General features: G+C 35.8%; 13 protein-coding genes across 13 annotated transcripts; 8 read left to right on the forward strand and 5 right to left on the reverse strand.

The window, feature by feature from the left end:
• Positions 1-296: 296 nt before the first annotated feature.
• Positions 297-1,210, reverse strand: NEPG_02412 (uncharacterized protein; the record flags this gene model as incomplete). Its single annotated transcript, XM_013204785.1, has 1 exon — positions 297-1,210. The coding sequence occupies one exon, from the start codon at positions 1,208-1,210 to the stop codon at positions 314-316; it is 897 nt and encodes a 298-aa protein (XP_013060239.1). The 3' UTR covers positions 297-313.
• Positions 1,211-1,558: 348 nt separating this feature from the next.
• Positions 1,559-2,170, reverse strand: NEPG_02413 (uncharacterized protein; the record flags this gene model as incomplete). The annotated part of the gene is made up of 1 exon (XM_013204786.1): positions 1,559-2,170. The coding sequence occupies one exon, from the start codon at positions 2,168-2,170 to the stop codon at positions 1,559-1,561; it is 612 nt and encodes a 203-aa protein (XP_013060240.1).
• A 174-nt stretch (positions 2,171-2,344) lies between these two features.
• On the reverse strand, positions 2,345-3,874 carry NEPG_02414 (uncharacterized protein; the record flags this gene model as incomplete). Its single annotated transcript, XM_013204787.1, has 1 exon — positions 2,345-3,874. One exon carries the CDS (start codon positions 3,872-3,874, stop codon positions 2,345-2,347), a length of 1,530 nt encoding a protein of 509 aa, XP_013060241.1.
• Positions 3,875-5,115: 1,241 nt separating this feature from the next.
• NEPG_02415 (uncharacterized protein) lies at positions 5,116-8,004 on the forward strand (the record flags this gene model as incomplete). Its single annotated transcript, XM_013204788.1, has 1 exon — positions 5,116-8,004. One exon carries the CDS (start codon positions 5,116-5,118, stop codon positions 7,576-7,578), a length of 2,463 nt encoding a protein of 820 aa, XP_013060242.1. The 3' UTR covers positions 7,579-8,004.
• Positions 8,005-8,280: 276 nt separating this feature from the next.
• Positions 8,281-9,277, forward strand: NEPG_02416 (thymidylate synthetase; the record flags this gene model as incomplete). The annotated part of the gene is made up of 1 exon (XM_013204789.1): positions 8,281-9,277. One exon carries the CDS (start codon positions 8,281-8,283, stop codon positions 9,157-9,159), a length of 879 nt encoding a protein of 292 aa, XP_013060243.1. The 3' UTR covers positions 9,160-9,277.
• Positions 9,278-9,411: 134 nt separating this feature from the next.
• On the reverse strand, positions 9,412-9,810 carry NEPG_02417 (uncharacterized protein; the record flags this gene model as incomplete). Its single annotated transcript, XM_013204790.1, has 1 exon — positions 9,412-9,810. The coding sequence occupies one exon, from the start codon at positions 9,808-9,810 to the stop codon at positions 9,460-9,462; it is 351 nt and encodes a 116-aa protein (XP_013060244.1). The 3' UTR covers positions 9,412-9,459.
• Positions 9,811-9,836: 26 nt separating this feature from the next.
• On the forward strand, positions 9,837-10,415 carry NEPG_02418 (uncharacterized protein; the record flags this gene model as incomplete). Its single annotated transcript, XM_013204791.1, has 1 exon — positions 9,837-10,415. The coding sequence occupies one exon, from the start codon at positions 9,837-9,839 to the stop codon at positions 10,413-10,415; it is 579 nt and encodes a 192-aa protein (XP_013060245.1).
• A 330-nt stretch (positions 10,416-10,745) lies between these two features.
• NEPG_02419 (uncharacterized protein) lies at positions 10,746-11,159 on the forward strand (the record flags this gene model as incomplete). Its single annotated transcript, XM_013204792.1, has 1 exon — positions 10,746-11,159. The coding sequence occupies one exon, from the start codon at positions 10,746-10,748 to the stop codon at positions 11,157-11,159; it is 414 nt and encodes a 137-aa protein (XP_013060246.1).
• A 31-nt stretch (positions 11,160-11,190) lies between these two features.
• On the forward strand, positions 11,191-12,437 carry NEPG_02420 (uncharacterized protein; the record flags this gene model as incomplete). The annotated part of the gene is made up of 1 exon (XM_013204793.1): positions 11,191-12,437. The coding sequence occupies one exon, from the start codon at positions 11,191-11,193 to the stop codon at positions 12,295-12,297; it is 1,107 nt and encodes a 368-aa protein (XP_013060247.1). The 3' UTR covers positions 12,298-12,437.
• Positions 12,438-12,707: 270 nt separating this feature from the next.
• On the forward strand, positions 12,708-15,362 carry NEPG_02421 (uncharacterized protein; the record flags this gene model as incomplete). The annotated part of the gene is made up of 1 exon (XM_013204794.1): positions 12,708-15,362. The coding sequence occupies one exon, from the start codon at positions 12,708-12,710 to the stop codon at positions 15,360-15,362; it is 2,655 nt and encodes an 884-aa protein (XP_013060248.1).
• A 291-nt stretch (positions 15,363-15,653) lies between these two features.
• NEPG_02422 (uncharacterized protein) lies at positions 15,654-15,968 on the forward strand (the record flags this gene model as incomplete). The annotated part of the gene is made up of 1 exon (XM_013204795.1): positions 15,654-15,968. The coding sequence occupies one exon, from the start codon at positions 15,654-15,656 to the stop codon at positions 15,807-15,809; it is 156 nt and encodes a 51-aa protein (XP_013060249.1). The 3' UTR covers positions 15,810-15,968.
• A 76-nt stretch (positions 15,969-16,044) lies between these two features.
• On the reverse strand, positions 16,045-17,064 carry NEPG_02423 (serine/threonine-protein phosphatase 2A activator; the record flags this gene model as incomplete). The annotated part of the gene is made up of 1 exon (XM_013204796.1): positions 16,045-17,064. The coding sequence occupies one exon, from the start codon at positions 17,062-17,064 to the stop codon at positions 16,051-16,053; it is 1,014 nt and encodes a 337-aa protein (XP_013060250.1). The 3' UTR covers positions 16,045-16,050.
• A 19-nt stretch (positions 17,065-17,083) lies between these two features.
• Positions 17,084-20,135, forward strand: NEPG_02424 (uncharacterized protein; the record flags this gene model as incomplete). Its single annotated transcript, XM_013204797.1, has 1 exon — positions 17,084-20,135. The coding sequence occupies one exon, from the start codon at positions 17,084-17,086 to the stop codon at positions 20,072-20,074; it is 2,991 nt and encodes a 996-aa protein (XP_013060251.1). The 3' UTR covers positions 20,075-20,135.
• Positions 20,136-20,169: the final 34 nt, after the last annotated feature.

The following is a 20,169-nucleotide window of genomic DNA, read 5'->3' on the forward strand; positions in this document are numbered from 1 at the left end:
GATTATTTGATTGTTCTACGTAAAGTAAATTCTTCTCATGGCAATAATTCTAGCAGTGCTAATTTTTATTTTTTAGATTTTTTTGCTTTATTCCTATTGTAAACCGTAGTATTTTTAACTGGCAAAAGAGATACCAATTATTTTATCACAATTTTCTATTTATGGTAAACAAAATAACAACCGCAATAAAAAATTGATAAAAATTTCAGTTTGGGCTGGGATATATACCGATTCCAGTGGAAATATAAGTGTAGAATACCTCTGTTGCATTCTATGAATAGAAACTGTCATAATTCTGTAATTTATTTATTTCTTAGCTTCTAATCGACTGGAGTAACTCTTCTTTGCTCCATTTGTCAACTGTATACATACGAGACTTTATAAGAAGTAGCCACCTAATAAATTCATCTGGATTATTTGTTCTGTAGGATATTTTACTGTTATACACATCCAATATAAAGAATTCATAGGATTTAATCTTTTCCTTAATGAACTCTCCCGTATTTACATTCTTTAGGATTAGCTCAGAGGGTGATCCATTCGTTATGTTAACTATGTCTAACTCCTTATGCAAATATATATTCTTAGAAGGCTTTTTCATACAGGTCAGGAATGTTTTGCTGCTTTTAACTATAATAAAAAGCTTAGCTAGAGATATATCCACATTTAAAACCGTTTCTATTCCTTTTTTCTTGTCGGTTATTTTTGTTTCAAGAAAGGTTCCATTCAGCCTTAATGAAGACCTGTGCTTTTTCTTCTCCTTAACAACATCTATGGGCCCTATCACAGTTGCATATTTAAAGTCGTCTGGAGTTTTAACATCTTCTATATTAATTGTGTAATTTGGCAGAACTGTCTCTGGGACAAAAGGCGTGGCTGTGCCGTTCGGGCTTATTGATACAAGAACCTCTTCATTTCTAACTGATGTGGTTTCTTGTAGCTCTTCTGTTGTTACACCATTCCGAACGGTTTCTGTTATTTTTACTCTTCTTTCTTCTATCTTTCTTCTAAGCTTTTGTAGATTTGTTCTGTATAAGTCTATTGCAGTAAATTCAGTCTCTTTGGGCTCTGTGCTCTTATACAGTGAAAGAAGTAGCTGTGACTCTGCACTATCATTCTTAAACCTGTTTTTCACTGCATTGTATCGAACAATCCCCGAATCTTCTAGTATGTTATTTATAATGTCCAGATCCTTCCTGCACTCTTCCATTAAGGGGCTATTCGTCCGCCATATATACGAAGTATGATTGGATGCCTTCTCTGTAAAATTTTAATTGGCTGATTATCCCCACCTAGAGCTTTTTCAAGATTTTTCTAGTATACTGCTCTGCGTATATTCCATTAAGCAACCCGAAAAACACAACCCCCTCCCTTTCAAATTATTTAATACTACCTAATCCATGCACACCCCTCTGTTTTTATATATTTGATGGTCTAAGTATACCTACTTTATAATCGATTTTAGATGGCTATTTATACTTTAGGCCGTATACCTGTAACTTATTCTGTAAAATACTACGTCTGAGAACATTCTCACTCATACCCTAAAATTCGTATATTATGTTAGTAATGACTGCATAAGTATGTGCGCCTGCTTTAATTGCGTATATTTTTGCATCTCTTCTTTGCTTATACTGGGCGGCTTGTTAAACCACTTGTCTATCTTCTCTTCTATTTTTTGAATTTTTGGGCTTGATAGGTGCACGTACTCCTTCCACTTGAAAATTATTTTAAGATCGTTCTTATATATTAAATACGAAATTATTTCTCGTACCTCTGCTGGAAGTGTTTCAGCAGTAAATGAGTCTATAATCGCATAGGGCATTTCCACCTTTAAAAGTGCACTGTCTTCTGTGTGTGGTATAATTGAATTGTCAAATTGAAGGGTGTACAGAAAATATGTTATTTGCAAATAGAACACTCCCATCTGAAAATTACAATTTTGGTCTAGCTGTGCTTCGTACCATACATTCAGCCGCTTGAGCAGATAAGAAAGAAAATCTCTTCGCATTCCGGCTGTCAGTTCTTTTTTTATTTCATCCGCAATCCATGAGTAGTCCGTGCTTGGCGTGTTTTCTATGGGTTTATTCAGTGCCTGATCAAGTATCCTTTTAAATACAGCTTTGGCTCGGCTCGGCAGTGACTTGGGCGTGTCCTGTTTCTTTGGCATAAAATTTAAAACTTTCCAAATTTCAGTTAAATACACAATTAACACCACCATGCAGTAAGAGAATAAGACAGAAAATATCAGCATAAATCGGTGCAACACTTCAATGAATTTTGGATTATATCGGGTTATATCGGGTTTATTTATATTCCATATAAAGAAATAGATATTTATTAATTATTGTCCATCAAAGTATCTTCTTATAATGGCTTCTGCTCCAGCAGCAACGGCGTAATTACTTGCAGATTGTAATTCTTCAATGTAGCCCAAGAGCTCACAACTTTCAATCTCAACCGCAATCATGTTTTCTCCTCCAAAAGACTCTTTTTCTGCCCAGTTTAGCAGACTTAAAATTGCATCAAGAATAACAGAAATAAGTTTGGCATCATTCACTACAGAGGAAAGGAAAGAAGAAAATCCTTGGATTACACCAGCCTCTGCCACTTCCTTTGCATGTGCTATGCCCTTGTCCACTTGAATCGTTGCATTGCATATGGCCCAGCAGGCTTCTGAACGGACTTGGCTGTCGGCTGTTTTCATTATATTCACGAGTATTTCTAAAAATCCGTGCTTTATCACCTCGTCCACCTCATCTGGGGTACCTGCTGTTATATTTGAAATAAGCCAGCAAATCTCCTTCTTTATCCTAGATGCCTTCTTATTCTCAAATGGTAAATTGATCAGGCCCTTTAATGTGCCCAGAATTCCGAGGCTCAGGATATAGTCAGTCTGTTCATCATCGTACGTTGCTATGTTTCCAAATATTCTTATTATAGGAGAAAGCATTTGCTCTTTCAAGTGCAACTGCATAGTATCCCCCTTCATGGCTGTTTTATAGTACGCAGCCAGATGCTCAGCACATTCTGCCACAATCCCTGTTGAAATAACCATATTTGCCTGATTAGCACCTGCATCACACATGTAACTCAGTGCCCAGTACGCATCCACTATAATGTCTGTGTCTGTGGTGGAAATAAGCTTAATTATCACGGGAAGACACTTTTCAGTATGCCCAATGAACGGAGGAGGATTTCTTCCTCGGTTTAAGTTACTAATAGCCCAGGACAGGTTCCTTAGCAGAGGAATATTGATCTCGACCTTGTCCATTTCCTTATTTATCATATATATCATTGGATCCACTGCCTCCGCTTTAATCGCATGGTCTCTTCCTTCTTCACAGTCACCAGCTATGTTACTGATGCCCCAAATTGCCTGGTCCTGAAGAAGAAGGTTATCTATGTACAACAACTTAACCAAATTTGGAAGGGCGCCCGACTTAACCACCGCCATAGTCTGTGCAGTATTCCCTGATGCAATATTTGTAAGCACCCACGCAGACTCGTGCATAATTCGCACAGCAAGTTCTTCTGCCATGGTGGTGTATAAAGGATTGTCTGGGTTCATTAGCTTTGTGAAAATAGGAGTCAGCCCGTTCATCACCACAGTGTCAATAGGAGGACACCTTGCAGCACTCAGCAACCGTCTAAACTCTGTCACCCCCTTTATTATTTCAGTTGGATCTTTTGAATTTACTTGCTCAACTAGTAAACTAACTTTGCTTGTGGTTTCCTCACCAACAGATGCATGCGTGCGTTTTTTCTGAAGCATTCCGTCCCTCTTCTGAGTTCTTAGCTCGATTGCATTACTTGCCCTGGTCTCTCTTTCCGACCTGGCACCTCTTCCACTATTCTTGTATCCGTGGTCCATAACTGTATAAAGTAAAAGAAAAATATTTAAATAGAAACAAGCTCATCCGTGATATTTAATTGGGAAATTCCCTTTATTACGAATACTCCAAAAATGAATTTCTTAAACCACTGGGCATTCGTGGAGTATGAGTAAGTGCACCAGCACACACTCTCCCATTTTTGTTGTAATAAGTCGTAATATAAATATTCAGAAACCACTTGAAAATATCCTAAATTATATCAAATATTCATTAATAAAGGATAATACTGGATACTAATTCGGGTTATATACTGTGAGTAAATACTACTCCGTATAAACCACTGTTTACTATGAAATTCTTGTTATTTTATGAATAACCCGACCTAACCCTAATATTTTATGGCATAATAATAATAATTTGGTACTACTGCATTTTGTCTACTAAAACATATTATACATAGCTTTAAATATTATGTGTATTATTTAAAAAAAATAAGAAAAATAATGTACTCAATGCATAAAATATAATATTTAATGTTAAGTGTGTAATTAATAATATAATTAATACACAATATGTAATAATTAATGACACATGAAAAGTTTAAAATTTATAGCACATTAAGTAATTAATAACAGATAGTACACAATGTGTATAAATTACTAAGTCCATAATGAATTAGTCAGAATATACTCCAAATAAACTCGTATAGTATGCATTATACAGCAGAGTATTTTATTGTATGCGGATTATTCCTTTTTCTATTATATATTGTAATAGGTATAGCAGTGTATACAGTAGAAAAGTGACTAATGCAGTATTAAGTACACATTGTGTTAATAGTTTTAGCACCCCGATATAACCCAGAATTTATAATAACAAGTAAATATGCAACAATGTGTTATAAATAATGCTATAACCCGATATAACCTAAATACTAGAATATATTATGCTATGTGTTATATATTCTGCACAAGCACGCACTCGTTCGAAATAACTCCGGCCCCGAATGGGCTTCTTTTTCGAACGAGCGCCCTTTTTATATTTTTATTTTGTTCGTAAGGGAAGACAGGAAGCCTCTAAAACCATCAGAAAAATAAAAATCAATATCAACTATTACTTCGCGGTTTCTTTCTTATTCGCACAGTGCCAGGAAGATAATTGTCCGGGTGAGTCTCTGACACAAACAGTATCAGGCACTCTTGGACCTCAAAGGAGTACATTTCCATATATGGAAAGCGCAATTTTCGCATGCATAAATAGAATTTATTTTTGCACTTCCATGGAAAATAAAAAGTTCATGACAAGAGTTTATACCTGGGGTGCAGGTGATGCCGGCCAGCTGGGAGCAGATACAGAAGAAGGAATGAGTACTAAGCCAGTGGAGCTAGTGTACTTTAGCAACAAAAGAATAACGGAGGTGGTTTGTGGGGGGATGCATTCACTTGCCCTCTCTATTGATGGGTCCCTTTATTCGTGGGGGTGCAATGATGAAGGTGTGTTAGGCAGATCTGGGGATGAGGAGAAACCTGACAGAATTACATTCCCTGAGGATGTAAAAATTAAGAAGGCCGTGGCAGGGGATTCAATATCTGCTGCTGTGGATGAGAATGATAATTTGTGGACATGGGGACTGTTCCGTGGGCCAGGTGGTGTGATTGGGCACTCTCTGAACAAGGACGGGTCTGTTTATAAAATGGCCAAATCCCCTGTTAAAATCAGTGGTATTAAAGTGGCCTCTGTCCAGGCAGGGTGCAACCATTTAGCAGTGGTGGATAATAAAGGCAAGCTGTACACCTGGGGAGATGGAGAGAATGGAAAATTAGGAAGGTTAATCAGCAGGAGATCAAAGAGCACAGACTGTCTGTCTCCTAAGGTGGCTATGGCATCAGCAAGTGCTGTAGTGACAGGAGCATACCACTCATTTGCCATTAAAAGAATCAATGGAAAGGGAGAAAAGAGTAATTCTCTGGCAAAGCAGTGTCTTTATACAGAAGGAAAGTTCTTTAAGGATACTAATGGGAATGAGATGTACTTATACGACCAGAAGAGAGAAGATCTGACAGCAGATCAAATGGAAGAAGGCAGGAAGAGAAAGGTTCCTTCTGGTTCAAAATACAAGTACATTAGAATTACACCAGAAACACAGGTGCCCAGACATATCATGTACCCACCTAAAGGGATGACATTGTACTGCAATTCAATGGGGGACCTAACACTTAACCCAAACATGGGAAAAAAGATAGTTCTTCCTACAACAAGAATGCGAGTGCTTAAGACTGATGTACCCGCGCCAGTGAGCAATTCTTCATCGGATGAAGTGGCGCCTATTACCAAGAGTATTCGAGAGATTGAAGATGAGGAGGAGAAGGGCAAAATCACAGAGGAAGATCTGTGCCTGTATGCAGAGTACTATAAGCTAGAACCAGGAAAGGAGAAAAAGGTAACAATAGTGAGTGATGGCATTGAGAAAGAAGTTGTATTGACTGGGAATAGCCGGAAGGTTGAAAAGCCAGCAAAGAAACCACGCAGTGCAGCAGCAGCAGAAATGATCCGGAAAGCTAAAGAGGCTAGCATGAAGGCAAAGGAAGCAGAAAGCATAGGCAGTGCCACAGGAAAGAAGTTGGAAGAGAAAGAGAAGGCCAAAAACCATGCAGATTCAGATGAAGAGACGCAGGAGAGTGAAGAAACAGATGCAAGCACATCTGTTGATAGTGAAGAAAAGATGGAGACAGAGAATGCGTTAAAGAGTAAAACAGGGAATAATAATGATGGCAAGACTGTTTCTAATACAGAAGAACCGAGTAAACCAAATAATATTGCAAATACTTCACCTCACTCTACTGCAGACACAGGACAGAAAGTTGCCTCAGGCCCGAAGGATAGTGCAAAACCAAGCAAAGGCACCCCAGAGGGAAGCAACAAAGTAGTTGACCCCGGGGCGGATGCTATTAATGTAGATAGTAAACAAGCCAGCGCAGATGCAAGTACGCCTATACAGAGGGAAAGAAAGAGGAAGATTGGCAGTGCAAAGGAGGAAGTTAAGAGGAAGAAGCAGAAGAATAAGAAGAAAACTCTGGTGAAAAAGGTGCCCCGGGACAAGCTGATAGTGCCAGGCCATGGCGGTGACTTTATACTGTTTAATGAGGTGCAGAGAATGTTCTTGTTTGACCGGAGAAGAAAAGATATTTCAACAGCAGAGAATTCAAAGAAAGTGAAGTTTTCTGCATCTGGAGTCAATAATTATGGCCAAGCACCGAATGCCAGTGAAAAAGAAACATGGGGCCCGTGGATGGACTACTCCAAAGACGACACAGGACCATCTACTTTTGTAAAAGGCATGGGCGGTGAGCACAGCACACACGTTCTTGATGCAAATGGCACTCTCTGGGGCCTGGGAAGAAATACCTTTGGCCAGCTGGGCATTGGTGACAATGAAAATAGGACAGAATTTACTAAATGCGCCATCTCAAATGTGGATGATTTTGCAATTACAGCCTCGCACGGAATGGCTATGTCGCAGGGCAGAGCATACACCTGGGGGTTCGGTGAAGAAGGACAGCTGGGGTATGAGGCAGATAAAGAAGTCTCCCCAAAAGAAGTGGCTTTTGGAAATGAGATCGTTATTAGTGTCGGAGCAGGTGGGCAGCACTCTGCCATTGTTACCGCAGTGGATGTGACAGAAAACACAGAATTAAGCAATCAAGATGTAATTTTCGGAGTAAATTACTCGGCCAGTACGTAGTGGTGGGTAATCATAACAAGAAAAGAAATAAACCAGGACAGCAGCAGATAATAAGGTACACAGACAAACCTCACTGCAGCAAAGTACGCTGTGGTGATATTAGTGTAGTAATAGTAGTAAAAGGACACTAACTGTGAAAATGCCTGTACACTCTGCTCTCCTGTGTCTTATCCTATTATAATAGGAGAATTTAGTCCTAGCTTAATAATAAGTGTTCGCCTGGTCATTCGCTGCTTTTACTACGTGACAGTTGAATTATCAGTGGATATGGGGTCTTTTGCACACAGGATTCATTATGTTTGTTATTAATGACTGCCTTGTGGCTAGAGATTAGACAGTGCGGTGAAGTATACCGTGCTATCATACCCTAAACTCAGATACATTCACGTGTTCATGATAGTAAAACAGACCATCATTAATAAAATCAGATTCACTTATTCCTTATACATTCAAGCATTAATACCACTGAGTAGAACACTAACTGCACCGCATGGGCATAATACTAAAATATGCTGGTAAACAGAAATATCCTTGGCCCTGTCTATTATTAGTGCATTCTTATGTAGAGTATGCATAATAACCCGAATTACATATGGTGCACTGTCTTATGGTTCATTCTTACGTACTCTGAGGCAGTGTATACATAAGCCTATTACTCTGTTATAGTAGCTGCCCGTCAAATGCAGATTATTTTTATTCTGTATGGAGACTAACCATGAAGAAGCACAGTACCTACAGTTAATAAAGCGCATACTTGATGGTGGAGCACAGAAAATGGACAGAACCGGCACAGGAACAATTGCAGTATTTGGTGACATGGCACGGTATTCTCTTGAGAACGACAGGTTCCCTCTACTTACCACAAAGAAAGTTCCATTCAGAGTGGTTGCAGAAGAACTTCTGTTCTTTATTCGCGGGCAAACAGACAATAGAATACTAAAAGATAAGAACGTAAACATATGGACACTGAATGGAACAGAAGAGTTTCTTCGGTCTCGCGGCATAACCAGAAGAGAAGATGACCTTGGTCCAATTTACGGGTACCAGTGGAGACACTTTGGCGCAGAGTACAAAACGTGCGAGGATGACTATTCTAATAAAGGCATTGACCAGTTAAACCAAGTGATTGAGGAATTAAAAACAAACCCAAACAGTCGCCGTATGATTGTATGCGCATGGAATCCAAGTGATCTAGACCAGATGGCTCTTCCCCCATGCCATGTGCTATTCCAGTTTGTTGTAGTAAATAGCAAGCTAAACTGCATGTTATACCAAAGATCCGGTGATGTAGGGCTAGGAGTGCCCTTTAATATTGCAAGTTATGCCCTGCTTCTTAAAATGGTCTCATATCTAACCAATATCCCAGCAGGTGAGTTTGTTCACGTACTCTCTGATGCTCATATATACTCCAACCACATAGCCCAGCTAACAGAGCAAGTAAAGCGCGTGCCATACAAGTTCCCAACCCTCAAAATATCCCCAGCAGTAAAAAGAGAAAGAATTGATGATTTCCAAATTGATGATTTCATTCTGGAAGGGTACACACACCACCCACCAATTAAAATGAACATGTCTGCATAGTAAGATACCTGAAAATGAGTATTTTTAAAGAATTTTCAGTTTCTGCTAAAAATGCCCTTCTTAATTATTTTGGGGTATTACCGCTTATTAGCTAATATTAGGAAATTAAAAATAAAATTATACTTCCATATTTAGTAATGTACGTTAAAAAATCAAAATATTTTAAGTATTCACATGTAATTATCAATATAAAACACCAAATACATCCAATCCAAGACAATCCGAACTTTTCTTATAATCCCCTTTTATACCTTTGGTGCTTTTATTATATTTTACTGTATGGTTGTGTGATATAATAGCTTATTCCACGGTGTATTGTAAGATGTCTACTACCTGGCCTATATAATCATCTGTTATTGGATCTTTGCCTGTTCTCTTTATGGTTTTTAATACTTCCTTCTTTGTTTTTTCAAACAGCTCTAATGTACGGGTTAACTCTGTGTGCAATATTTTGTTTATTGGGGCATTGCACATAATAGAATTGGTTATGTCCAGCATATATTTACAATGGACTTTAGACAGAGAATCCTCTAATATCTGTAATAATATATCATATTTCATTCTCTTAGATATTTTAGACCTATTCAAAGTGTTTGTTCTGGATTCTGCTGCTTTTTTAACACTTTTTAGTTCTTCTATAATATGGTTCATGTATAATAAATTTTAATTTTACTTTAATGACACGGCCAAAGATGCCCGCACGTAATATTCCATCAGATAGAGCAAGTTCATCAAAAATACAAATTGAACATTTATTAAATGAGATTTCTGTTGGAAAAAAACGGCTTAAAAATGCATGCACTCAGAAAAAACCTCATAAAACCACTGTATCCGTAAAAGAGTCTGTTATAACAGAAATTAAAAAAAGAGAAGAACTGTGTACATCCGCGCCATTACCTCAGAATATATCTGTTATACTTAATACACTCAGCAGGGACAGGAATGACTGGAGGTACATGGCAGACCAACCTGTTCTGAGAGAGTGCACTACAACCAAAATAATAGACATCAGGAAACCTGCACTAAAAAAGCAGCACATAAAATACGTAAAGTATAAGGACGGAGTAAGCACAGAAAGTATAAGTAATAATGAACTGTGTGCAATATGCCTACATAAGTATACATCCATTAATATATGCGGAATTCTTCGATGTAATCATTTTTATCATAAAAAATGCATTAATTCTCATATATCCACTGCTGGGTACTGTCCTATATGTAGAAGAGATGTAATTAGTGGTCTAATCAACCAATGATAAGTGCTTTATATGCATTATATGTTATGTACTATAAATGTATAAATAGAAATTAAATTTCTGAATATTTAAATTTTCTATTCTGGCTCTATTAGTAATATTCTTTTTATGTGCTATGCTTGCCGTATATTCTGAAAATAACAGAAAATTCGGAATTGGTAACCAAAGGTATTATTCATTATTTGAGAGTATTTCTAAGTGATTTTACAGTATTATGCCAAAATATCCAAAAATACAGAATTTCTATTTTTCGGGATATTCCAGTTTTTGAATATTTCATTCATTCGCAGTCCTTGCATTTAAATATTTTTTTATATTTGACCCCAGTACATGACAAACACAATAAAAATACTAGAGAAGAAACAGAATCCACTTCTTGACAGAATGGAGTTGTCCTTGTCCGTCTACCACCCATGCAGTGGTACACCAAACAAAAAGGAAATATCAAAGATGCTGAGCGAGCAGCTTAACACCTCCACTGATAACATTGTTGTAAAGGATTGCTACACTAGATTTGGTACACACATTTCATCCGCTGCAGCCAAGATATACAACAAGAAGTCTAGTTTAGAAAAGATTGAGCACAAATTCATTCTTAACAGAATCATAAAGGACAAGGAAGGAAAGGAAATAACAAAGCTCCCCAGAAAATTAAGAAAGGAAGACAAGAACAAGAAGAAGAAGATCAGAGGAACAATTGCAGCCCTTCAGAAGAAAGTGGAGAAGAGACAGCAGAGGCAATAGTTAAATAAAATCTGCTATTATTAATTTTTTTATGGTGTGTATATCTAGTAACAGACTGTGTAAGAATAAAAGCAAGAGAGATAATAAATTGCGAATTCCAGATGATCCATCTCCTGTGCATACATCAGAGTGCATGGATTCCTGTTCTTTTATTAAAAGTGATATTGAAAGTGCACCAAGTATATGCCAGGAGGTAAGTGATTCCGTGCGGAGAGAACTGCCCAATGAGAGTGCTATACACGAATACAGTAATATAACTAAAAATTTAGAAAACACTGCAGAATATAACCAAACACGGAGTAACTCAGAAAATAATTATATGAAAGAGAAATTAGTGCATACAGAGTGTGAACAGAATAATTATGCAGGGATAAATAGTACAGCGAATACACAGGAAAACATAAGTTATACTAAAGACATCTCTAGTAATATTATAATTAACAGTATGTGCAGTGCAGGCAATAGAGTGGAATGCGGCAGTAGAGAGAATAACACATTAGAAAATAATGGCAAAGATAAAAATTTAAAAATAGGTTCTAAATTAGAGATCACTGCACTGGAAGAGGATAATTCGCATTCTATACCAGAAAAATTAAATATTTCAGAAATTCTGGGCATGTCTGGTCTATTGGATGTTCTTGGAATGTCTTATTATTATACTGCATTGGAAGATAATAAGACTACAGAGAATAATAATGAAAATATAAGGGAGTCACAGATAAGAAATACTATTTGTCCAATTGATATATCTGTGCTGAATACATTAAAAGAGAACTATAATATGTCTACACCAGATGATAATAGAGTACATATAAACTATAATTCTATATACTACAATATACCAAAGACTGTATATAATATTATAAGTGTCTGTGGATATTTCTGTATTTATTATGGTGGGTACTTACTTTCACATATTTTAAGTATTACTGGGAGAGTTAATAACACTTTTAATGGGAATAAGGCGATGAAATATATTCTGTACAGCGCGATTATATACTTGATTTATTCTGTTTTATATACAGTGATCCGCTGTATATATTATATAATATACACAGTGTATTATATATTTGATATAGTAGTTGTGTTTATACTGCTGTTTAATATACTTCGTAGGATATTTACTGGTGACAATTGAACATGTATACCACCCATCAACTTACATTATATAACTTATAGTGTATTTCTTACTCTCTGTGGCATATTTATATTATTCCTGTATTCTTTGATTATTCCTCGTTGTATAAAAATGAAATAACCTAGAATACCCAACAAAATATACACACTATGTATTTATTGGTAAATTATTCTATTCTAGTATAATATTTATACTGCATAGAATTAAAATAAATTATTTTATCAAGTATGCCTGCTTGCCTTGTATTTAAATTTACTCTACTATGCTTTATATCGGGGCATTTCTAGTTATGTATGCCACAATACTAAATCATTGATTGATTTTTATTTTTAACCGGTATTTCTTGATTTTTAATATTATAAATTGTTTATAACTGAAAAATAGATAATATTTTATTTTCTGGTATACCCATGCACAGGATATATCAGAAAGAGAGGGAATGCAGTGAAATTAATAGTGTATGTGATCCTTCAATGGTAGAGCAGTTGATTATTGCGCAGAGTGCGGTAATAAACACAAAATGGACACTTAAAACAGCAGAACTACCAAAGGGGTCAGACCTAACAGAGACAGAATTATACAAAAAAGTGGATATGATGTATTCCACAAGAAAACACGATAAAATACAGACGGACATTCTGCAAGAGAACAAGAAATACTTCAATTTTGAGTATTTCAATGGGGTGCAGTCTTTGGCTCTGGATACATTATATAACACAAGAGAGAACAGTTTAATAGCAGCTCCTACTGGCACAGGAAAGACAGAACTTGCAATATTAGCCATTCTTAAAGAATATCAGGCATATGGTAGAGAATGTTTTATTGTTATCCTGGCCCCTACTAAGCCATTAATAAATTCATTAGAGCAGACACTTAAGAATAGAGTGGGTGAAATTCTAAGTGTAATGCAAGATACGACAGATAATGAAAGAGTAGCAAGATACGATACAAATATTCTTATTACTACACCAGAACGGTATGACATTCTTACAATGAAAGGAAGAGTATCACCAAGTCTGCTAATTATTGATGAGATTCATATTTTAGAGGAGAGCAGAGGAGGAGCGCTAGAAAGCGTTATTATTAGAAGTAAAGGGGTATATGGCATGCGAATAGTAGGCATAAGTGCCACTGTGCCTAATTATAGAGATGTGGCAGAATTTATTTCTGCTAAGGAGGAGCACTCTTACTACTTCAATTACCTGTTTAAGGAAATACCCATAAAATACAGTGTTATTGGGATAAAAAAGGGAAATAAGACAGTGAAAAGAATAAAAAGGGCAGAAAAGCATTCTACACTGGATTCTGACTATTCTAATAAGAATAGTGTGAATATAAGTAAAGGCAGGCATTTAGATGAAAATAGTAAAGAAGATGAGTCTGCTTGTTATAATGACAATTCTTATAAGTACCTTAATGCACTGCATAATACACTCATGGAAATAAGCGGAAATACTCTAATATTTATAAATAATAGGAAAGAATGTGTTTTAGTGGCTGAGTACATAAGAAAGAATATACTCAAAAGTACTTGTAAAGTACTTGATCTGTCTACAATACTTAATGTGGTAGAATCGTCCATTCCAGATGCACTGGCGGATAAAGAGCAATTTATATGCGGTATAAAGGAAATGCTAGAACTTCTCTCATATGGAATTGCTGTGCATCATGCAAGTATATCAAAAGAGGTAAGAAATGCAGTTGAATTGCTTTTTAAGAGGGGGCTTATTAGTATTATATGCTGTACTAGTACACTGGCCTGTGGTGTAAATCTTCCTGCTAATAATGTGATTATATACAAAACAAACAAGCCAGTTATTGGCCAAGCATATACACTCGCTGAAATAGCGCAAATGAGTGGTCGAGCTGGCAGGAAGGGCCATGCTGCATCTGGTTCTGCTGTGATTATAACACAAGAGGAAGATATTGCTGCGTATTCTAAGGCAATTACATTTCAGTTTCCAGTAGAGAGTAAATCTGCTGAAACTCTCACCACAAGAGTACTGTATGAAGTTGCAGTTAAGTTTAACCAGGAAAACTGCCAAAAAGATAAAACTACAACTAAAACCTGCACAGATGTAAAAGAGATACTTCCTTCGAATGAAACAGACCGTATACATTCTATGTGTAATAATCATATATGTCCTAGCAGAAAATGTATTCCTGTTACTACAGAGTACATTATATCTTGGGTTTGCATGACATATGGATACATTCGTGGAATAAAGCATAATGAAACAAGAAAGTACTACACCCATACAAATGATCTGATTAAAAATATATTAGACCAGTTGTTTAAATGGAACATGATAGAGTGCACATATAATATCCAACCCACTGCACTCGGTAATATATGTTATACTTTCTATCTCTCGCCCATCACAGTCTATCATATACAGCAAGTATTTATGTCTATTACAGAGTATAAGATAGATCTTGATGTAGGAGATATCTTATTACTGGCTAGTATAACAGATGATTATAAAGACTTAGAAAGAAATACCACAGAATACAGCAGTATACGCTATCCTATACGACATAAAAGCAGCCACATACATAAAATAGTACACACTGCAACAGATAGAGAGATTAACCCAGCTGTATCTATAATCATACAGAGGTATATAGATAATTGCAATGGAAATGTGTTTGATTCTTTCAGTGCTAAAGTACTTTCTACTATTAACAGAGTACTAGAAGGCATTCTGAGCATAGGTAAAATTTATCTCAATAGGTCTATATATTCTATTATAGATTTATTAAAGAGTATAAACACAAGAGAGTGGAAATATTCAAAGAATAGAAATAATTTAAATGTATCCATAGAATTAAATAATTACACATTAACAATAACCAATCCAAGCAAAGACAAATTATTCATTGAAATAGTAAATGAAGATAAAATCATACATAGAGATATAATGAGAAGAAGAAAGTACAAATATGTAATAGACCAAATACATAATTGTTTTTTAATAAGAATAGAATCATTCACTATATTTACTAATCCATTCTCATTATACATTACAAACCCTTCTTTATTCACTAAATATCCCCATTCTTAAACTATAAATATAACTGAGTATAATCATAAATTACTTCTACTATAAATTATTTTAGATAGTTCATATCCTAATTATCCCTGTATATTCTGATATACTATTATATATTCATATATTAATTAATTCTATTGTATAATTAGTATATAATCTGTTTATTTCTATATTTAAATAAATACTTCTAATTTCAAATTTTAAATTATTTACATAATGTGTACATCTTCTGTATAGAAATATTTATATTCGGGCTATAATAAAATATATTTATATAATTGTGTAAGTATTCTTTTTATTTTTATGAAGGATATGGGCATATATTCACTGCCTATAAAGGAACAGAATAAATTACAGGAACTACTGGATAAAGTAAAAGGGTACACAGAAGCTGAGACAAAAGAAAATCTATCATTGGGCACACTTGACTACCTTAGAAAGTACAGGATTAATAGGTAATTTATTATTAACTATCGAATGTATAAGACTGTAAAGTGTTTTGTAATATGCATTGATTATTTTCATAATAAAACATTATATAATGATATTTGTCTTATTATACGTATATAACTCAAAATTAAATAGAATAAGTAAGACACAAAGAGTACACAGAGCATAATATAGGGCCAATTTATGCGTATTCGTATAAACAATGCATAAAAGCCGTAATTACAGTGTAATTCAATATTTTGTATATTTATTATATAGGAAGATACTCACTTGATATAAAGTGCTGGACAACAGCATATGGAGTAAGAACAACTCCATCGTACATCTTCAGCATACCTTTATTTATTTTCACAAGAGGTACAGAGCGCAGCGAGTATATGGTTATAGAATGGTGTGAGAATGGTTCTTCTGTTAGTTCTATTGCATTGTACTTTTCTATTCTTTCTTTATACGTATACTTGCTCGGGGGGAATGTCTTGTCAATATGAATAAATCTAAGGGCTTTTGCATAAGAAAGTCCTTTTTCTTTCTCAGAGAATAAAAAGGCAAAAGCGAATCCGTCCCTTCGGCAGAACTGTGATGATCCGAATAAGAAAGGGAGGAGTTGGTAGTCATCTAATCCACCCATTCCATGACTCCCTGCTGGCTCTAACTTATACTTTAAAATTAACAGTCTAATTATACTAAAATACTGCTCAAGCACTAGAAGAACAGACTTTTCTTGGATAATTCCTAGTTTTAACAGAATAATCACAAAGCAAAAGAAGTTTAGCTCATGGCCTGTGCCATAATCAATCCGTGATTTATTCCCAAAGGACTCCTGCAAGTATTCTTGAAGTATTCGCACATCTTTTGTTTCTAGTGAGGGAAAGGACTCTTTTAAGAGTCTTTCCCCCTCTATAAGAATTCTTTCTGCAAAATTAATAAATCCCTTATTTCCATATCGCTGATTCCCTTCTTCTATTGGTACTTCCTGTATTATCTCTTCTATTTTTATTAAAAACAAATTACCGGGTGTTAAAATGTCTTCCTTTGAGTATGCCACGCCTTCTTCCTTTCTTTTTTCGATCATTTCTTCTATTTCTTCTATATTTCTGGTTTCTGATATGTCATAGTATCTGTCTATGTCCCCGGGTATTGCGTTATTCTGTATCATTTGGTCTATTTTCATGAGATATTCTTGAACTGTTTTGTACGCAGCGGATGATTTAAACCTTGCCACATCCCAATGTTCTGGGTCTACTTTGTATAATAATTTTGCCATTATTTGAAATAAAATTAGAATGCTTATACCGTACGTAGAGCAGATACATTTGGGGGTGTTCATTCCAAACAGAAAGCTGCACACACAGCCAATGAAGCAACTAGAGAAGTATTTGAAGGGAAAGGGGTATACACTTTATTACTTTGAGGATGCATACAGAGAAGAAATATCTGTGGACAATTGGCCGTATGTAGATGTAATAATTACGTTCTTTTCAGAGGGAATAGACTTTTTAAAGGTCAGAAAATATGCAAATATACACAAGCCAATTGAGATAAATAAGATAGATGAGCAGTTCTTGCTCTTAGACAGAAGAATAGTCATGGCGGTTCTAGACCAGATAGGTGTTCCAACAGCTGAAAGACTAGTTTACAATGGAAGAGTGAAGGAAAAAGAGATAAACGCAGAAAACAAAGAAAAAAAGAAGAAAGAAGAAGAGTCTAAGGGAGTATCAGCAAGAAAGAAAGGGGCACAGAAGAAATCACGGCAGTATGAAGGAATAGTAAGCACATCAAGCATACTTGACAAAATAGTAAAGGATGGGGTGTTTGATGCAGCATCTGAGGCAGGCAAGGAGGAAGAGTTAAAGAAAAGCTCTGTCGAGCAAGATTCTGTTGAAAAGGCATATCCAAAGTATAAGAAAGATGTAGAGGTGGAGATTGATAGAATTATAAAAACCCAGCTAAGTCTATTTAATATAAAGAGAAATGAGCTGTTTAAGCCATCTGAGAAGAGAGTATGCGAAGGCGATAAATTATGGATAGGAGACAAAAGCATAAACAAACCATATATTGAAAAGCCTGCGTATAGTGAGGACCATAATATACATGTATACTACAGTAAGTACTGCAAGGGAAGAGAACAGGGAATATGCAGGCTGTTTCGTAAGATAGGATCAAAAAGCAGTAATTACGATAAGAATCCAAGTAAAATATCTTATAGAGAGGATGGCAGCTATATTTATGAGAAGTTAATCGAAGTAAAGAATTATCTTGATATAAAAGTGTATGTTATGGGAAAGACTGTATATGCAGAGACAAGAAAGTGCCCTGAGAGAGATGGAATAGTTATTAGAACAAAGTCTGGTAAGGAGGAAAGAAAAGAAATAAAACTAACAAAGAATGAAATTCGTGCAGTACAAAAGACGAGTAAGTCATTTGGGCAGTTTATATGTGGAATGGATATTCTCCGAGCCGCCAATGGCGGGTTTATACTAGTAGATGTCAATGGGTGGTCATTTGTAAAGTCAAATCTGCAATATTATACCCAAAAGAATCTGAAATATCTGGATAAAAAGATTAAGAAGGAGGTGTTAAAAAAGCGGGCAAAGTCCGGGGATAGTACAAGAAGAAAGGACGTGTCTCTCTATAAGGAAATAATACAGATAATTCACAGAGACGCAGAAAAGCAGCCAGTAGAAAAAAACAAAAGAAAGGAGTATGGCGCAGATGCAGAAACTGAGAAAAATCAAGAAAGCAAAAAAATGACAGAATGTATTGAAATAAAGGGCATACATACTGTATACCGGCACGCAAGAAGAACTCCAAAGCTGAAAAAACGGCTGGTCTTTGTTTCTGAATACTTAATAGAGTACATCTCCAGAACATGCAATATGGCAGGGCGAGATACCTCCAAAGTCAAAGAAATACAGGAGATACTGGAGAGGGAGGAAAAGGAGAAGATTCAGTTCAGAACAAAGGAAAACCTTGCATCACTTGAGTCTCTTAAGAAGATTGCAGAGATAAATTCGGGTGTGCGTGTAAAAATACTAAAAGAAGAAAAGAGTGTTCGGCTGGTTTTAAAATGGGGCGGTCTACTAACAAACAGGGCAAAAAAGGAAATAGAGTATGAAGCAATGGAATACGAGTCATTTTTATCAACTGTGCAGGGCGATTCATTCTCCACATATGATTTATACTCCCCTACTAAACCCACTTCTTCTTTAAAGACAGCAAGAAAGATTAGACTATTTGCCAATCCAGAGGATAGAACACAGAAAACCGCTGAGGTGTTTAAATCTGTACTTGAGTGGGCAGGAAGGTGCAATACTCCAGTTAAAGAGAAGTACTTTAGTATTCTGCGAGAGACAGAGCCTACTCCAGATAAAATATGCCCAGAGTTGACATCAGCATATATGGCACTGAAAGAGTCTCTCCTTGTTAAGAACAAGTCTAGCGATGCACTAAAAGAAGAGCGGTCGTTAGACAATGAAACTGCACATAAGTGTAATGATGGATCTGCAGACACCGATACACTGTGCATGAACAGGCTTAGCATAAAAAAAGAGCATGGCTCTCCTGCTCCTACAAGTAGTTTATGTGACTGTCTCGCAAGTCTGTCCTGCGAGTGCCGAGAAACCTACTTCCTTAAGAGATGGTGCTTTGTCTTTGAAGAGTATCCAACACTCACGCATAAGAATGCAAAAACTGTCATTCCTCTTCTGATAGATCTCATCAAGTACGACATACTTTCCAGCCAGTATGAAAAAGCCATTCCCCCAATTTTCCAGTATTTCCAGAATATTGAAAAGCTCTACCAACTTTTTAATACGCATGCATGCTTTTTATACAGGAACAGGATTGACATATTTTTCAGAAAAAACAAAATGTTAGATATAATTAAGTATCTTTACAGTAGGTTTGACTCACACTCAGACACAATTTACTTCACAAAGAAGTTCACTATTCTGCTGCTTCTTCAATATATTCTAAGCATAAAGGAGACAGTTTACATCAATACAGAGCTAAAGAAGGAAATAGAAAACAAAATGCATGGAATAGGATTTTTAAGTTCAATTGTCATGGTACATCTGTCGTGCAAGGATATAGAATATGTTCTAGTAAGATACAGCCATGGCATACACATAGACAACAAAATATTGAAAAGAGGTGTAATTCGCAGGAATGATGAAGAACCAGAGCAGATACTAAGAACAGACCGGCATAAGATACTTTGCATAGTCAGAAAAAGTGTTTTGTTTAAGAATTACGAAAAAAGTCAAAATGAATGATTTTTCTATGGCTATATACACTAAAAGAACAAATTCCGTCTAAATTATGGTATGACCAGAAATAAATTACTCGTTTATATGAAATATATCCCAAT

Source organism: Nematocida parisii (genome assembly GCF_000250985.1).
Source record: "Nematocida parisii ERTm1 unplaced genomic scaffold supercont1.7, whole genome shotgun sequence".
In the NCBI taxonomy this organism is placed as follows: Eukaryota; Fungi; Microsporidia; genus Nematocida; species Nematocida parisii.